This window comes from Piliocolobus tephrosceles, chromosome 4, assembly GCF_002776525.5.
Source record: "Piliocolobus tephrosceles isolate RC106 chromosome 4, ASM277652v3, whole genome shotgun sequence".
NCBI classification, from domain to species: Eukaryota; Metazoa; Chordata; class Mammalia; order Primates; family Cercopithecidae; genus Piliocolobus; species Piliocolobus tephrosceles.
The window spans coordinates 4,675,879-4,690,641 of NC_045437.1; the positions used below are offsets into that span (position 1 = coordinate 4,675,879).

Below are 14,763 nucleotides of genomic sequence, written 5' to 3' on the forward strand. Positions count from 1 at the left end.
GTTAGCCAGGATGGTCTCGATCTCCTGACCTCGTGATCCGCCCGTCTCGGCCTCCCAAAGTGCTGGGATTACAGGCTTGAGCCACCGCGCCCGGCCATGTTTTCTTTATCTATTTGTTTTTTGATGGACATTTGGATTGCTTCCAAACCATGGCTTTTGAGAATAGTGCTGTCATAAACATAGGAGTGCAGACATCTCTTCGATATCCTGATTTTCTTTCTTTTGGAAATGTATGTAGGAATAGGTTCGCTGAATCCTATGGTAGCTCTATTTTTGGTTTTTTGAGGAATCTCCAAATTGTTCTACAGAGTGGGTGTACTAATTTACATTCCCACCAATAGTATACGAGGATTCCCTTTTCTCCACATCCCACCGGCATTTTGTTGCCTGTTCTTCAGATAAGAGCCATTTTACTGAAGTGAGAGAATATCACATTGTAGTTTTGATTTGCATTTCTCTAATGATGGTGAGCACCTTTTCATATACCTGTTTGCCATTTGTACGTCTTCTCTTGAGAAACATCTATTCATAACATTCCCCCATTTTTAAAATTTTATTTTATTTTTATTTCTATTTATTTATTTCTTTATTTTTTGAGACAGAGTCTTACTCTGTCACCCAGGCTGGAGTGCAATGGCACGATCTCGGCTCATGGAAATCTCCACCTCCTGGATTCAAGCGATTCTCCTGGCTCAGCCCCCAGGTAGCTGGGATTACAGGCATATGCCATCACACCTGGCTAATTTTGTATTTTTAGTAGAGATGGGGTTTCTCCATGTTACCAGGCTGGTCTCGAACTCCCGACCTCAGGTGATCTGCCCACCTCAGCCTCCCAAAGTACTGGGATCACAAGCGTGAGCCACCACGCCCAGCCCTTTTGCCCATTACTAAATCAGATTCTTAGATGTTGTTCCTGTAGAGTTGTTTGAGCTCCTTATGTATTCTGGTTGTTAATATCTTGTCAGATGGGTACTTCGCAGATATTTTCTCCCATTCTGTGGGTTGCTTCTTCACTTTGTTGATTGTTTTCTTTGCTGTGCAGAAGCTTTTAAACTTGCAGTTATCCCACTTGTCCATTTTTGCTTTGGTTGCCTGTTCTTATGGGGTATATTCAAGAAAACTTTGCCCATTCTAGTGTTCTGGAGAGTTTCCCTAATGTTTTAATAGTGGAAATATGTCACTTCTTTGGTTAATTCCTAGGTGTTTTATTTTATTTGTAGCTATTATAAATGAATTTACTTTCTTGGCTTCTTTTTTCAAATTGTTCATTGTTAGCATATAGAAATGCTACTGAATTTTGTATGCTGATTTTATCTCCTGCAACTTTACTGAATTTATCAATTCTAATAATTTTTTGGTGGTATCTTTAGATTTTTTTCAAATCTAAGATTATTTCATTGGCAAAGAAGGATAATTTGGCTTCTTTCTTTTTAATTCGAATGCCCTTTATTTCTTTCTCTTGTCTGATTGCTCTAGCTAGGACTTCTAGTACTATTTTGGATAATAGTGGTAAAAGTGAGCATCTTTATTGTGTTCCAGATCACAAAGGAAAGGCTTTCAGCTTTTGTCCCATTCAGTACGACAATAACTGTGGGTCTGCCATATATGGCTTTTAATGTGTTGAGGTATGTTCCTTCTATACCTAGTGTTTTGACGATTATTATCATGAAGGAATGTTGAATTTTGTCAAATGCTTTTTCAACATCAGTTGAAATGATTTGATGGGTTTTGTCCATCATTCTCTTCATGTGATGTACAGAACATCACACTGATTGATTTGTCTATGTTGAAGCATCTTTACATCCCAGAGATAAATCCTACTTGGTCATGATGAATCATCTTTTTTGTCTTGCTGAATTTGGTTTGCTAGTGTTTTGCTGAAGATTTTTTCATCAGTGTTCATCAGGGATATTGGCTTGTAGTTTCGTTTTTTTGTTTGTTTGTTTGTTTGTTTTTTTTTTTTTGGTATGTTCTTATCTGGTTTTGATATCAGGATAATACTGGCCTCTTAGGATGAATTTGGGAGTATTCCCTTCTCTGTTTTTCAGAATAGTTTGAGTAGGAGTGTATTAATTCTTTACATGTTTGGTAAAATTCAACAGTAGAACCATCAGATCCTGGGTGTTTCTTCCCTAGGAGATTTTTTATTATGGCTTTGATATTATTATTTGTTATTGGTCTGTTCAGGTTTTGGATTTCTTCATGATTCAACTTTGGTAGTTTGTATGTGTCTAGGAATGTATCCATTTCTTCTACGTTTTCCAATTTATTAGCATATAGCTGTTCACAGAAGCCTCTAATCATTCTTTGTATTTCTGTACTGTCTCCTTTGTAATCTCTAATCTTATTTATTTGGGTCTTCTCTCTTTTTTTTCTTAGTCTAGCTAAAGGTTCGCCAATTTTGTTTAACTTTTCAAAAAACCAACTTCTCATTTTGTTGTTCTTTTTACTGTTTTCTTGTTTTACTTTCATCTATTTCTGCTCTGATATTTATTTTTTCTCTTCTATTAATTGTTGGTTTTGTTTGCTCTTGCTTTTCTAGTTCCTTAAGATGCACCAATAGGTTGTTTATTAGAAGTTTTTCTATTTTGTTGATGTAGGCACTTATTCCTATAAACTTTTCTTTTAGTATAGTTTTGCCTTATCCCATAAATTTTGGTATGGTGTATTTTTATCATCATTTTTTAAATAAATTTTTAATTTTCTTCTTAATTTCTTCATTGACCCACTGGTCATTCAAGAGCATATTATGTAATCTCCATGTGTTTGTATAGTTTCCAAAATTCCTCTTGTTGCTGATTTCTAGTTTTATTTCATTGTGGTTAGAGAAAATACTTGATAGAAGTTCAGGGTTTTTAAAATTTTTTAAGATTTTTTTTGTGGCCTAACATATGGTCTATTCTTGAGAATTATTCATGTGCTGAGGAGAAAAATGTGTATTCTGCAACTATTGGATAAAATGTTCTGTAAATATCTGTTAGGTTCATTTGGTCTATAATGCAGATTAATTCTAATGTGTCCTTGGTGATTTTCTGTCTTGATAATGGGCGTTGAAATCTCCAGCTATTTTTTCATTGGGATCTATTTCTCTGTTAGCTCTAGTAACAATTTGCTTTTTATATCTGGGTGCTGCGATATTGAGTGCATATATATTTACAATTGTTATGTCCTCTTGCTGAACTGACCCTCTTATCAACATGTAATGACCTTCTTTGTCACTTTTTATAGTTTTTGTCTTGAAATCTATTTTGTCTTATATAAGTTTAGGACTCCAGCCCTTTTCCTTCCCATCTGCATGGAATATCTTTTTCTATTACTTTATTTTTAGTCTATGTATATCTGTAAGTGAAATTACTTGTAGGCAACAGGTCATTGGGTCTTGTTTTTTTCTCTTAGTCTATTCAGCCACTCTATGTCTTTTGACTGGAGAGTTTAGTCTATTTATATTCAATTTTATTATGGTTAAGTAAGGACTTGCTCCTGCTATATTGTCATTTGTTTTCTGGGGTTTTTTGTGGCATTTTATTTCTTACCTTCTTGTTTTCCTTTTAGTGAAAGTTATTTTCTCTGTGGTATGTTTTAATTCCTTGCTTTTTACTGTTTGTGTATCTTTTTTTTTATTTGAGGTTACCATGAGCTTGCAAATAATATCTTATAATAACTCACTACTTTTTTTTTTTTTGAGATGGGGTCTCACTCTGTCCCCCAGGCTGGAGTGCAGTGGCGTGATCTTGGCTCACTGCAAGCTCTGCCTCCTGGGTTCACGCCATTCTCCTGCCTCAGCCTCCTGAGTAACTGGGACTACAGGCGCCCGCCACCACACCCAGCTAATTTTTTGTATTTTTAGTAGAGATGGGATTTCACCATGTTAGCCAGGATGGTCTTGATCTCCTGACCTCATGATCTGCCTGCCTCAGCCTCCCAAAGTGCTGGGATTACAGGATAACTCATTACTTTTAACTGATGACTGCTTATCAGGATTGCACAAACAAACTAAGACACAAGCAAAGAGAAAACTGATAAAAATTCTGTGCTTTAACTTTGTCCTCCTGCATTCTAACTTTTTGTTGTTTTTACTTGTATCTTACTGTATCATGTCTCAAAAAGTTGCTGTAGTTATTATTTTTGATGGTATAGTTATTATTTTGATGATGCTGTAGTCTTTCTACTCAAGATATAACTGACTTACAAACGTAATTATGGTATTATAAAATCCTGTGTTTTTCTATGAATTTACTATTTCTAGTGAGTTTTCTACCTTCACATGATTTCTCTATTGCTCACTAATGTCCTTTTCTTTCATATTGAAGAAATCTCTTTATCATTTCTTGGATGACAGGTCTGGTGTTGATTAAATACCTCAGCTTTTGTTTGTTTAGAAGTCTTTATTTCTCCTTCAGGTTTTAGGGATATTTTCTCTGCATATATTATTCTAGGTTTGGTGGAAGCTTCTGTTTGGCCATCTGGCTCTGCCTTCTTAATATCGGCTTCTCAGCAGGCTTGTGCTGTTCCTCACTCACAGCTGGTTGCCTCCACCTGACCCTCCCCTTGACACCACGGGCAAGGACAATGCTGAGAACGTCCTCTCTCCCACTGAAATGTTTCCTTCTTGCACTTTGGGTTTGAGAAGTCCTATGCGCCTGTGTCCTTCCCTTCTTAGAAAACCCTAAGACATGGGTAAAAAGTATTTACCCCTAACAGAGGATCACCTTTCACTCCAGATTCCTTCTTCAGCCAGGGATGGAGGAAGTCACAAATATCATTTTCATCTGAGCTCTAATCAAAAGTTATATCACTATGAAGATTAGCTTGTCGAGTTTGGCAAGAAATCTTGGTAAATTTAATTAATGTCCAGGTGAATTAAATGAGTATTAAATGCTAAAAATATGAGAGCTCTTCATGCTCTAAGAACAAGGCCAGAAATGTGAATGTTCTCAGTGTTGTACCCTTGAGGCTTCAGTGATGGGAGTTTAACATACGAAAAAAACCACTGCTTCTCCTAGTGAACAAGGACCATATAGATACAGGAATGGTTTTGAGTAAATCTACAGTCAATGATAATTTGGAATAACTAAGGATAATGATAGTGCATTCTTAAATTATACTATTCAATTATAGTCTGCTTTCTCTGGCATTCTTGCTGCCATAGAATTCATCAAAGTCTGATTGGCTGATGATTCAGGTGTGCCCAGCTGTGCAGAAACCATGGATGGGAGGCATGTTGGCCATCTAAGACAGTATTTGTGGGGCATGTAGACAGTTGGCACTTCACCCAAGTCACACTTCTGCTGCTGGGATGGTTATTACACTGGTCCAGTTTAGCCAGGCCACAAGATCCAGGTAGAACTCAACAATTCCATCTATGCCTTTATCCAGTCAACTTCCGGATGACTCCTTCCCAGTCCTGCTTCTCTTTCGTCCAGCCCTGCCTCACCCTTACCCCCTCTCCTCCTCATGCACAAACAACAGGTATTCATGTTTTACAAATGTGTGCTGATGTCACTGTAGGAGGAACTGGGCTTTATAAGAAACCAAGGACTGAGGCCTCTCTGATGGAGTAGGGTGATGGGAATAACTCATCACTCACAAGATTCAGCTTTAACCAGAAACTTTGTCAGTGTGTCCAGTGTCAAAACGTTAGTAATTTGAGTCTATATATAAGCCACTGGAAAGTGACCGGGGCCAAGTTTACAGCTGAGAAAATGACTGAAATTTTGAAGTCTGGACTTCTTTGGGTTTAGGACGATGCGTGATTCCTGTGACCGGTGTATCAGCCCCATTGTTCTTGAAGACAGAAAGGTTGAGTGAGCCCAGTGCCTAAGTCAGGTGTAGTGGAGAGAGGAACAAAAAGAAACAGATACAAAATTTCTTGGAGAAAAAGGAAGCTTTTTGGTTTATTTAAACTTCTTAGAAAATTTTAGCCAAATTTTTATTTTCAAGATATCACAGATAATCACACAACAGAACTCACTGTGGCTTTCGGTGTAGGTTCCTATTTGGTTCTTAAATAAAAAGCAAAGTTTCACTTTGATTAAAGTTTGACAAAAGTTGAAACTGTCTAGCGTTTCTGAAATATCACTAAGAAGACCTAGAATGCATAGAATATTCCCAAAACGAATGATACTTCAGGAGAAAAGATGGAGGAGAGTAAAAATGAAATCACTTGAAAATTAAAATGCCTCTTTCTCATAATGAGTCCAATGATTTCTTTACTGTGTTTATTGATAGGTAGCTCTCATGAAAAGGGCACAGAGTGTCACCTGAGACACGCTTAGAACTGGTTCACTGGGAGTCTCTCTCACTGCAGTAGAGACAATCTCAGTGATTGGGCATTTATTCATTTCTTCTTAATTTCTATTTTATTTTTTGATTCATGAAAACTTTAATGAGCAGTTTCTATGAATCTCAACAGATCACAATTAATAGAAATCTACCAACTTTTAATTATGGATGACAACAAATATACTACAGTAAACATCCTACTGCCAAGCTTCAATATTTTCTTTACTTACATTGCTCAGAACTAGCGTTTCCCAGCAGTAACACAACACATATTCGTTCTTTTTTTTTTTTTTGAGACGGAGTCTCGCTCTGTCCACCAGGCTGGAGTGCGGTGGCGCTATCTCGGCTCACTGCAAGCTCCGCCTCCCGGGTTCCCGCCATTCTCCTGCCTCAGGCTCCCGAGTAGCTGGGACTACAGGCGCCCGCCACGGCGCCCGGTTAACTTTTTTTTGTATTTTTAGTAGAGACGGGGTTTCACCGTGGTCTCGATCTCCTGACCTTGTGATCCGCCCGCCTCGGCCTCCCAAAGTGCTGGGATTACAGGCGTGAGCCACCGCGCCCGGCCTCATTTCTTATGAAGGCAACATAAGTGTTTGGTGAGTTTTCTATTGTAAAATGATTTCCAGAATTGGTCATGAGAGAGGCAGGCCCTGTGAGAACAAAGCCTGGCCTTTGCAAAGCCTGAAGGACTTGGCCTTTTCTGAGGCCTGGTTAATAATCCACCCGCCTGACATTCCAGTGGTTACTGTGAGCTACAGGCAGGTTCCTCTAGACATTTTGAGTTTCCAAACAAACATTCTTCATTCTGATAAGAAGAAAACATTAATCTTCTGCAATTTACCTTATCTTTTAGAATAGCTTGCAAACTAATAATGCAACAAACTAATGAAGTAACTTTTTTTGTATTTTTATCTGTTGTTTATCAAGGGATGTCGAAATATCAGTCTTATCAGTTACTATGCTCTATATATTTAATGAAATTGGAGATTATTTAAATACTGAATATTGTGACTCAGACTAAGTTATTATTGAAATAAGTATAATGCTTGATGACTTTGTTAATGAAAATTCAAAAATCTGCCAACTGCTGCCGGACACCTTCGCCTGGGGATCTGGTCCTCTTAGCCTGGGCCACCCAGAATGTAGCCTTGAGCCTAGGAGAAAAGGAGGAGATGGTTCTGAATAGGAAACAGCTGTCTTAGATCACAAGTGTGTAGGCCAGGAAGCCAGAAAGAGTGTAAAAAGCAAAGCAGCAGATCAGAAACAATAATGTGTTTGAGATGATTGTGGTGCTGGGTATACCAACACTCAGGGCTTCAGAGGGATCTCCAGCTGCAGAGTGAAAAATTCCTCAGGTGCTCTCTGAATTATCAGAAGGAGAGCAAAGATCATCAGGATGACGTATGATATTTTACATCCTTCGTTTTATTAATTCAGCATATCTTGTTTGAATGTTCACTAGATCATATACTTTAAGAATATTAAGTCTTACAAACTCGTGACAAGTGGCTGTTCTTATATCTGCATCCTAGATGACAGAACAGCACAGAAAGGCTGAGTAAATCATCCAAAGTCACACAGCTAATAAGTATGAGAATGGGATGATAAATTCTGCAGTGTCCAGCTCACCAGGCCATTGCCTTCTATCAGTCTACTGCAACCTGCAGGGGAGATACTGAATCATGTCTATTCTAGGTTCTTAAAGAGCCAATCATGTTCTGAGGGGTGGTTTGAAAAGTGAACAATTGTTTGCATACCAAAAAGTGTTGTTATTGTTTTAAGCCATGCATGAACTTTTCTTCTTTTTTGGTTTAATACCTAAACTGGTTACCTTAGGTAATGGAGAAACTAATTGGATAATGTTATACAAGGTTGAACACATCGATGACTGCTTACGCTTCTCAGTTAAAATGCAAAAAGGTCGAAACCTAATTGGCTCTAACCATTATTTAATTTATTTCACACTTGGCATTCCCTGGTAGAACTGCAAAAGGTAAAGTGTTGTCGTGTCTTCGTTTAGTTCCTGGAGTTCTAGAAGGTCAAGAAGGTTCCAAAGTCATTCATGAATAGCACTGCAGGAAAGACTGCCTCTGCCTCCTCCCTCAATCTTGGGCATAAATTCCAAGAATTTCACTTTCCCATGGCTATGTGGTATTCGGGCCCCAGGAGGTCTACCTCCCATGGTGGTGCTGATGGCTTCTCTGATAGTCTACCAAGCTTACCTTGGTCTTGCCTCCTCTCACCCCCAGTGGTAACACTGCAGCCAATGCTTCCTCTCCCAATATTTGATAAACCTGCTCTCCTCTTTCTTTTATGTCTCCCACCCCAAACCCTATTTTCCTTGAGAGTTGTGTTTGGCATTTTCTCAAGGTCTAGGAAGTGCTCCTCCATGCCTGCAGTTCACACTGTACAAATGCCCAGACTCACCCAGGACAGCCCAGCCCCACACAGGGCTTCACTACGTGGACATTAATGCAAGGGAAGTCTCCCCACAACTCCCAAGTGAGAATCAGACACAGGCTTCCCACATCAGAAACAGATTTAGAATGGACATTGGAAGCCGTGGGTCAGCAGCTGAGAATACCTAGTGAGCGTCTCAGTCAGTGTGCAGCACTAGATTTGCAAAATCACTGAAAAAATCGGCACAATAGTAACACTAATAGTTCAGTGTTGGAGAGCTCTAAATGGTACCCTGATGGGTACAATAGGAGATGATTGCATTATAAAATTAGAGCAATATGTAATAACATTTATTAGGACTTTTAAAATTCATTTGTAATCCAATGATCCAGCAATGCCATTGACATTATTTTAAAAGAAAGAATGCACAGACTTGAACTTGAATAGTGCAGACAGCTATAAAAATGAAGTATAATTTTCTTTTTGCATCCCTCCTACTCAACTTTCTCCTCCTGAAGAGGCTTTCCCCCTGAAGATGGTTGTTGTTCCACCATCCAATTTGACTTGAATTTATCTTCAGTCATCCAAGAAAATTCTTTAAGTGTAGATACACAACTTTTAAAATGAACATAATTGAGAGCACACTATATACTCTATTATGCACTTTTAACAAATTAATACCTTTTGGAAACCCTGTAGTATAAACCTTAAACTTACAAGTTCTGAATGTACTTTGATTTCATTCGAATCCTTACACTATATTTCCTAGCCAGTTGACCTTGAAAACATTACTGAATCATTCTACATATCTATTTCTTCACCCATAAAATGGGGACAGTGATACCTTACAGAACTTACCTATTGATGAGTAATCAATAGGTAGTACATAGAAAATATGGGCCTCAGCTTCAGGAACTAAAAAACATGTTTAATTATAATTATCATCAGTACATAACTCCAACTTTTAGTAGGAGCTATATAACCTCCAATTAAATAAATGTACTTTGAAAATTGACCCTAAATTTACTGGTAACCATTTAAATTGTTTCCTGTTTTTATTATTTTTAGTTTTGTTTTGGCTGTTTTGTTACTATAAACAATGCTGCCATACACATTCACACCTGGTGCACTGATATTTAAGAAATGCTTACAAGAAATATTTGGCGAGAATTCCCAAAAGTTAACTCCCTGAAGTTGAATTGTGCACTTTAACTCATGATGTCTGTAGTGCACAGATATATGGGCTGGCCCTGGGGCTGCCTCCCGAGTGGGGCCTCCGTTTACATTTCCCAGAATGTAAGATTGCCTGTTTGTCCTCATGCTCACCAACAATCGTGCTACCAAGATCTTAAAAATATTTATCACCCCAAAAGGTAAAAAAGCAATCTGTCGATTTTGTCTCTACGATTTTTTTTTTTTTTTGAGACGGAGTCTCGCTCTGTCACCCAGGCTGGAGTACTGTGGCCGGATCTCAGCTCACTGCAAGCTCTGCCTCTCGGGTTTACGCCATTCTCCTGCCTCAGCCTCCTGGGTAGCTGGGACTACAGGCGCCCGCCATCTCGCCCGGCTAGTTTTTTGTAGCTTTTAGTAGAGACGGGGTTTCACCGTATTAGCCAGGATGGTCTCGATCTCCTGACCTCGTGATCTGCCCGTCTCGGCCTCCCAAAGTGCTGGGATTACAGGCTTGAGCCACCGCGCCCGGCCTGTCTCTACGATTTTGAACACTGTATTTAGTCTGTTTTGCTCTACAGACATTTTTAGTATTTTTATAAAATCACTGCTTTCCTATTTTCTTTAATATCTTGCTTAGAAAAACCTTCCAGATTCCCCAAGAAAAATTTTTTATGCTTTCCTCAGGATTAATTTTGTTAAGTTACACTCTTCTAGAAAGTGTAACATTTGCTTTGTTTTCAAATTCGCTTTAACAGAGTTTTGCACATTACCCTATTAGGATTCTAATTTTTGTTTCTTTATCTGAGACCCCTCACCAATATGAATATTTAATATGTAAGTGTGCAGGTGTTCTTTCTTGCACCGTCATTACTTTTGGTGTAAATTAACTGACTTTGGTATGCTGTGCACCCTCTGTCCCTTTCTCTTTCCTGGAGTCCAGTCCCGGAGCAGCTCGACGATGGCCTCTCTGCAGGGATGCAGAGCCCGAGAGCTCAGGCTGTGTGTGGGGCCTTTCCCATTGCTAACTCTCAGCCGGGGTTTCTGAACCTTTCCAGTGTTCGCTGTCACTGGAGGGAAGAGCATGCTTCCGAGAGAAGGATAACAAATGCGGTGCTTGGAGAATCGGCCCTGGCTTCAAACAGAAAGTCTAATTGTGTTTTCTTTCTTTCCTTTTATTTTTTCCAGTCAGGCATGATACGAACAGAAGAGGCAGATTACTTCCTAAAGCCACTTCCTTCACACCTCTTGTGGAAACTCGGCAGCGCTGCCCAGGGCAGCTCCCCATCCCACATACTGTATAAGAGATCCACAGAGCCTCATGCTCCTGGGGCCAGTGAGGTCCTGGTGACCTCCAGGACATGGGAGCTGGCGCATCAACCCCTGCACAGCAGTGACCTTCACCTGGGACTGCCACAAAAACAGCATTTCTGTGGAAGACGCAAGAAATGTATGTAAGGGCGAATCTTTGCGTGTATTTAGTGATTTTGACATTTATCTAAGCTGATGGAACCTTGTACATTTTCTTCAAAGCATGTTTGCCACGAGGTGAAATCTATTGATCTGTCGTTGCTAAACTGAAGCAATGATTCCAGAGAGAGTCCCTTATCTGTAAGTTCAGCACGGGACGTCTCTCCATAGCAGGTGGATGGATAATGGTAAATGATGTTTTTTAAGAACTCTTTCGCCGGGCGCGGTGGCTCAAGCCTGTAATCCCAGCACTTTGGGAGGCCGAGACGGGCAGATCACGAGGTCAGGAGATCGAGACCATCCTGGCTAACACGGTGAAACCCCGTCTCTACTAAAAAATATAAAAAACTAGCCGGGCGAGGTGGCAGGCGCCTATAGTCCCAGCCACTCGGGAGGCTGAGGCAGGAGAATGGCGTGAACCCGGGAGGCGGAGCTTGCAGTGAGCTAAGATCTGGCCACTGCACCCCAGCCTGGGCAACAGAGCGAGACTCCGGCTCAAAAAAAAAAAAAAAAAAGAAAAGAAAAAGAAAAAGAAAGAAAAAGAACTCTTTCCTGGGCAGATTAAATGACACAGTGTGCAGAAGTATAGAATCTACCAGACATCTTCAAAAGAACCCTGGCATCACTACTCAGTCCTTCTATATTTTTGAGGTTCGATTTATTCAAGCCCACATAGTTTTCCTGCTGAGGTAATTCATTTATATGCATACTTATATACATTACCACATCAAAAGGGCAGACTCAGTGTGACATAATATACCTACAACTTATCACCCAGGCTTTATCAAAGTCTTTTTTGTCATGACCATTTAGGAAATGACTTGTTATTTACATTTTATGTAGAAACCTCTCAGAAATTCAGGAATCGAAGTTGGGTGCTTTGTGGAATGTGCCTCACTTCCTTGAGCTCTCTCCTCAAGCATCACTGGGTGAACCTTCCCCAGGAGCCTCTGGACCGCCCCTGCTCCCCGCAGCCCATCGTTTCCTGCTTGGTTGGTTTCTATGACTGCTCTACCCAGCACCCTGAATAGAGGCAGACCTGTTGCAAGTACTTAGTGAATCTCATTGAATGAGTGAATGAACAAAAATCTCTTGGCACCTACAACAACAGAATCAGTGCTTGTTAAACTGTCAGTGCCTTTGCATCCCCCAAACCCATTTCATCCTACCCCCAAAAGTCATATACTGCATTCAGATGACTTGAAAACGTCACACCCCAGATGAGCTTAGTGGGCTCAGGTGTGGGGGAGGTAGCAGGAAGAACCATGCTGAGAACAAAGGGAGGTGAGCAGGAGGCTGAGAGAGTTGGGAATCTTGAGGTTGGGTGAGTGTTTGAAAAGGGCGTGCATATCAGCAATAGCTGCCTGAGGCTGTCTTGACTGACAGGTCAGGACCCAGATGCATGGTGGAGGCGTCCATAAGGTCAGAGCCAGGACTCTGCTGCCAGGGCTCATGGTGTGGGTTTGGTCAGAGCAGGACAAATTCCATATACCAAGGAGATAAAGTGGCCCACACACCTGGATCTCAGCAGGAGAGATAGTAGGGCCGTCTTAACCACTTTGACAGACCACACACCAGGCTCTTAAGCAGATGCTGCAGTGGACCTTGAAAACATCAAGCAATGCATACCATTGTGAGAGGACTGTGATCCTTTCATTCCTCTCTGAAGGTGGTCACCATCACTCAGGCTGGTGGCACAGCTTAGGCACAGCTCTGTGTGCAAGGCGGTAGAGATGACCCGCAGAGTGGTGTCCGCATCTGGGCATGTGTGCATAGGCATGTGAGCGTGTGTGTGTGTGTGTGTAGTGTATGTTGCCTTGAGAGACATTTCAGAATTGTAATAGTGGTGGTAAGTGAAAGGCAGTTATTTGAAAAAGGATACTAAACTCTATAATACAGTTCGTATTTGAAAAGTTTAAATAAGTTCCCATGCTCTTCATAATAAAACTAGAGAAAGAAAGCTCAACAAAATGCCTCTTGTAGGTGGAGAACATTGGTGATTGATATCCTGCTGTTTAGTTTGCCACATATTTCTGTCCCCCTCTGGGCTATGCTGGTGACAGTACTGCACTCCTGGGCCTCGAGTGGCCAGGGGCCATGTGACCAGCCCAGTCCCCGGAAAAGTGAGCAGGATCAACAGAATTGACAGCAGTTCTTCCCACTGGAGCGTGCATCTTCAGGGCCCTGTGTCACCTGTTCATGGATGCACCCCCAGGTCCTCATGTCACCTGTGTGTGAATGCACTGTACCCCCAGGGCCCCATGTCACCTGTGCACAGATACACCCCCCAGGGCACTGTGTCACCTACGCATGATGCACCTCAAGGCCTTGTGTCACCTGTGCATGGACACATCGTCAGGGCCCTGTGCCATCTGTGCATTGATATTTCCATGTTGTCCCTGAGGCTTTTGGACTTTCCCTTGAACTCAGGGCAGTCCTGCTCTTCTGTCTTGGTGGAATTCACACTTACAATGGTTCTTTCCTATTAGAGTCTCCTGTTCCGAAAATGGGAGCCTTTTCTGTGTTCACTCAGGCATTTTTCGGTGGAAAAGGGCAAACAGAGGCAGGCTGATTTGCTGAAAACCAATAGTGAGGTTGGACCTCAGGCTGATTAGTGGACCGGCTGCCCTTCAGGTGACAGTGGGTGTGCAGCTGAGGCCTGTGTGTTCTGGGGACAATGTTGCAGGCTCCATTTGGTGAGGGGTTTTCAGAGCCAAGGCCCATGAGATCACCACCCCATGGAGTTTCTGACCCCTGCCCCCAATACTGAGGACCTGCAGCTGCTGGGTCCTGTGCTAACATGTTGTTTTCATCCTAAAGACACTTTTCCACCAGTGGTAATTAAGAATAAGAGCTCTAGGACCACACTGTCCAAATCTGATAGCCATTTCTAACACTTTCGAAGGAAGGGGTGTGAGCAAGTCATGTTCCTCTCCTCTGCCTTCATGACCTCATCCTTAGAACCCCGTGCTCAGGCTGGGGTACAGACTGCACAAGTTACACGGAGACATCGCCTAGGGTAGGGCTCACACCTATGGGCATTGCATAAACATTAATGGCAAATGATGAGTGCTCAATAAACATTAGCTGGTATCATTATTATTCTCCAAAAGCTTTATTTAGTTTTGGAAGTATGTTAGCAAAGGAAAATAAAATGTGTTGGATGCACTAGTCAAACAAAATAGCATCTGCTTACAGTATGCTCCTTGAATACAGTCTGCATAGATTTTGTGTGCACGCCACCTAAATATCTGGGCTTTTTGAAGTCCACTTTCACATGAAACAATTTTAACCACATTTTCTGAGGCATCCACTAAACCTAATTGTTTTCAATGTAGTGTTAACCCAACGATTATACATGCCAAAAATATTTTTAAAGGGATTACTTCAAGAGAAAAGTGTATGCTTTGTCTTCTAATCAAATTACATAAATATTTATGG

General features: G+C 40.9%; 1 protein-coding gene across 1 annotated transcript in view; it reads left to right on the plus strand.

The window, feature by feature from the left end:
- The window catches only part of ADAMTS16 (ADAM metallopeptidase with thrombospondin type 1 motif 16), a 184,644-nt gene that overhangs the window by 34,298 nt on the left and 135,583 nt on the right, over positions 1-14,763 (plus strand). The window contains exon 4 of the mRNA XM_023218246.1: positions 11,041-11,302. Coding sequence (XP_023074014.1) covers positions 11,041-11,302 — 262 coding nt within the window. The remainder of the gene's footprint in view (positions 1-11,040; positions 11,303-14,763) is intronic.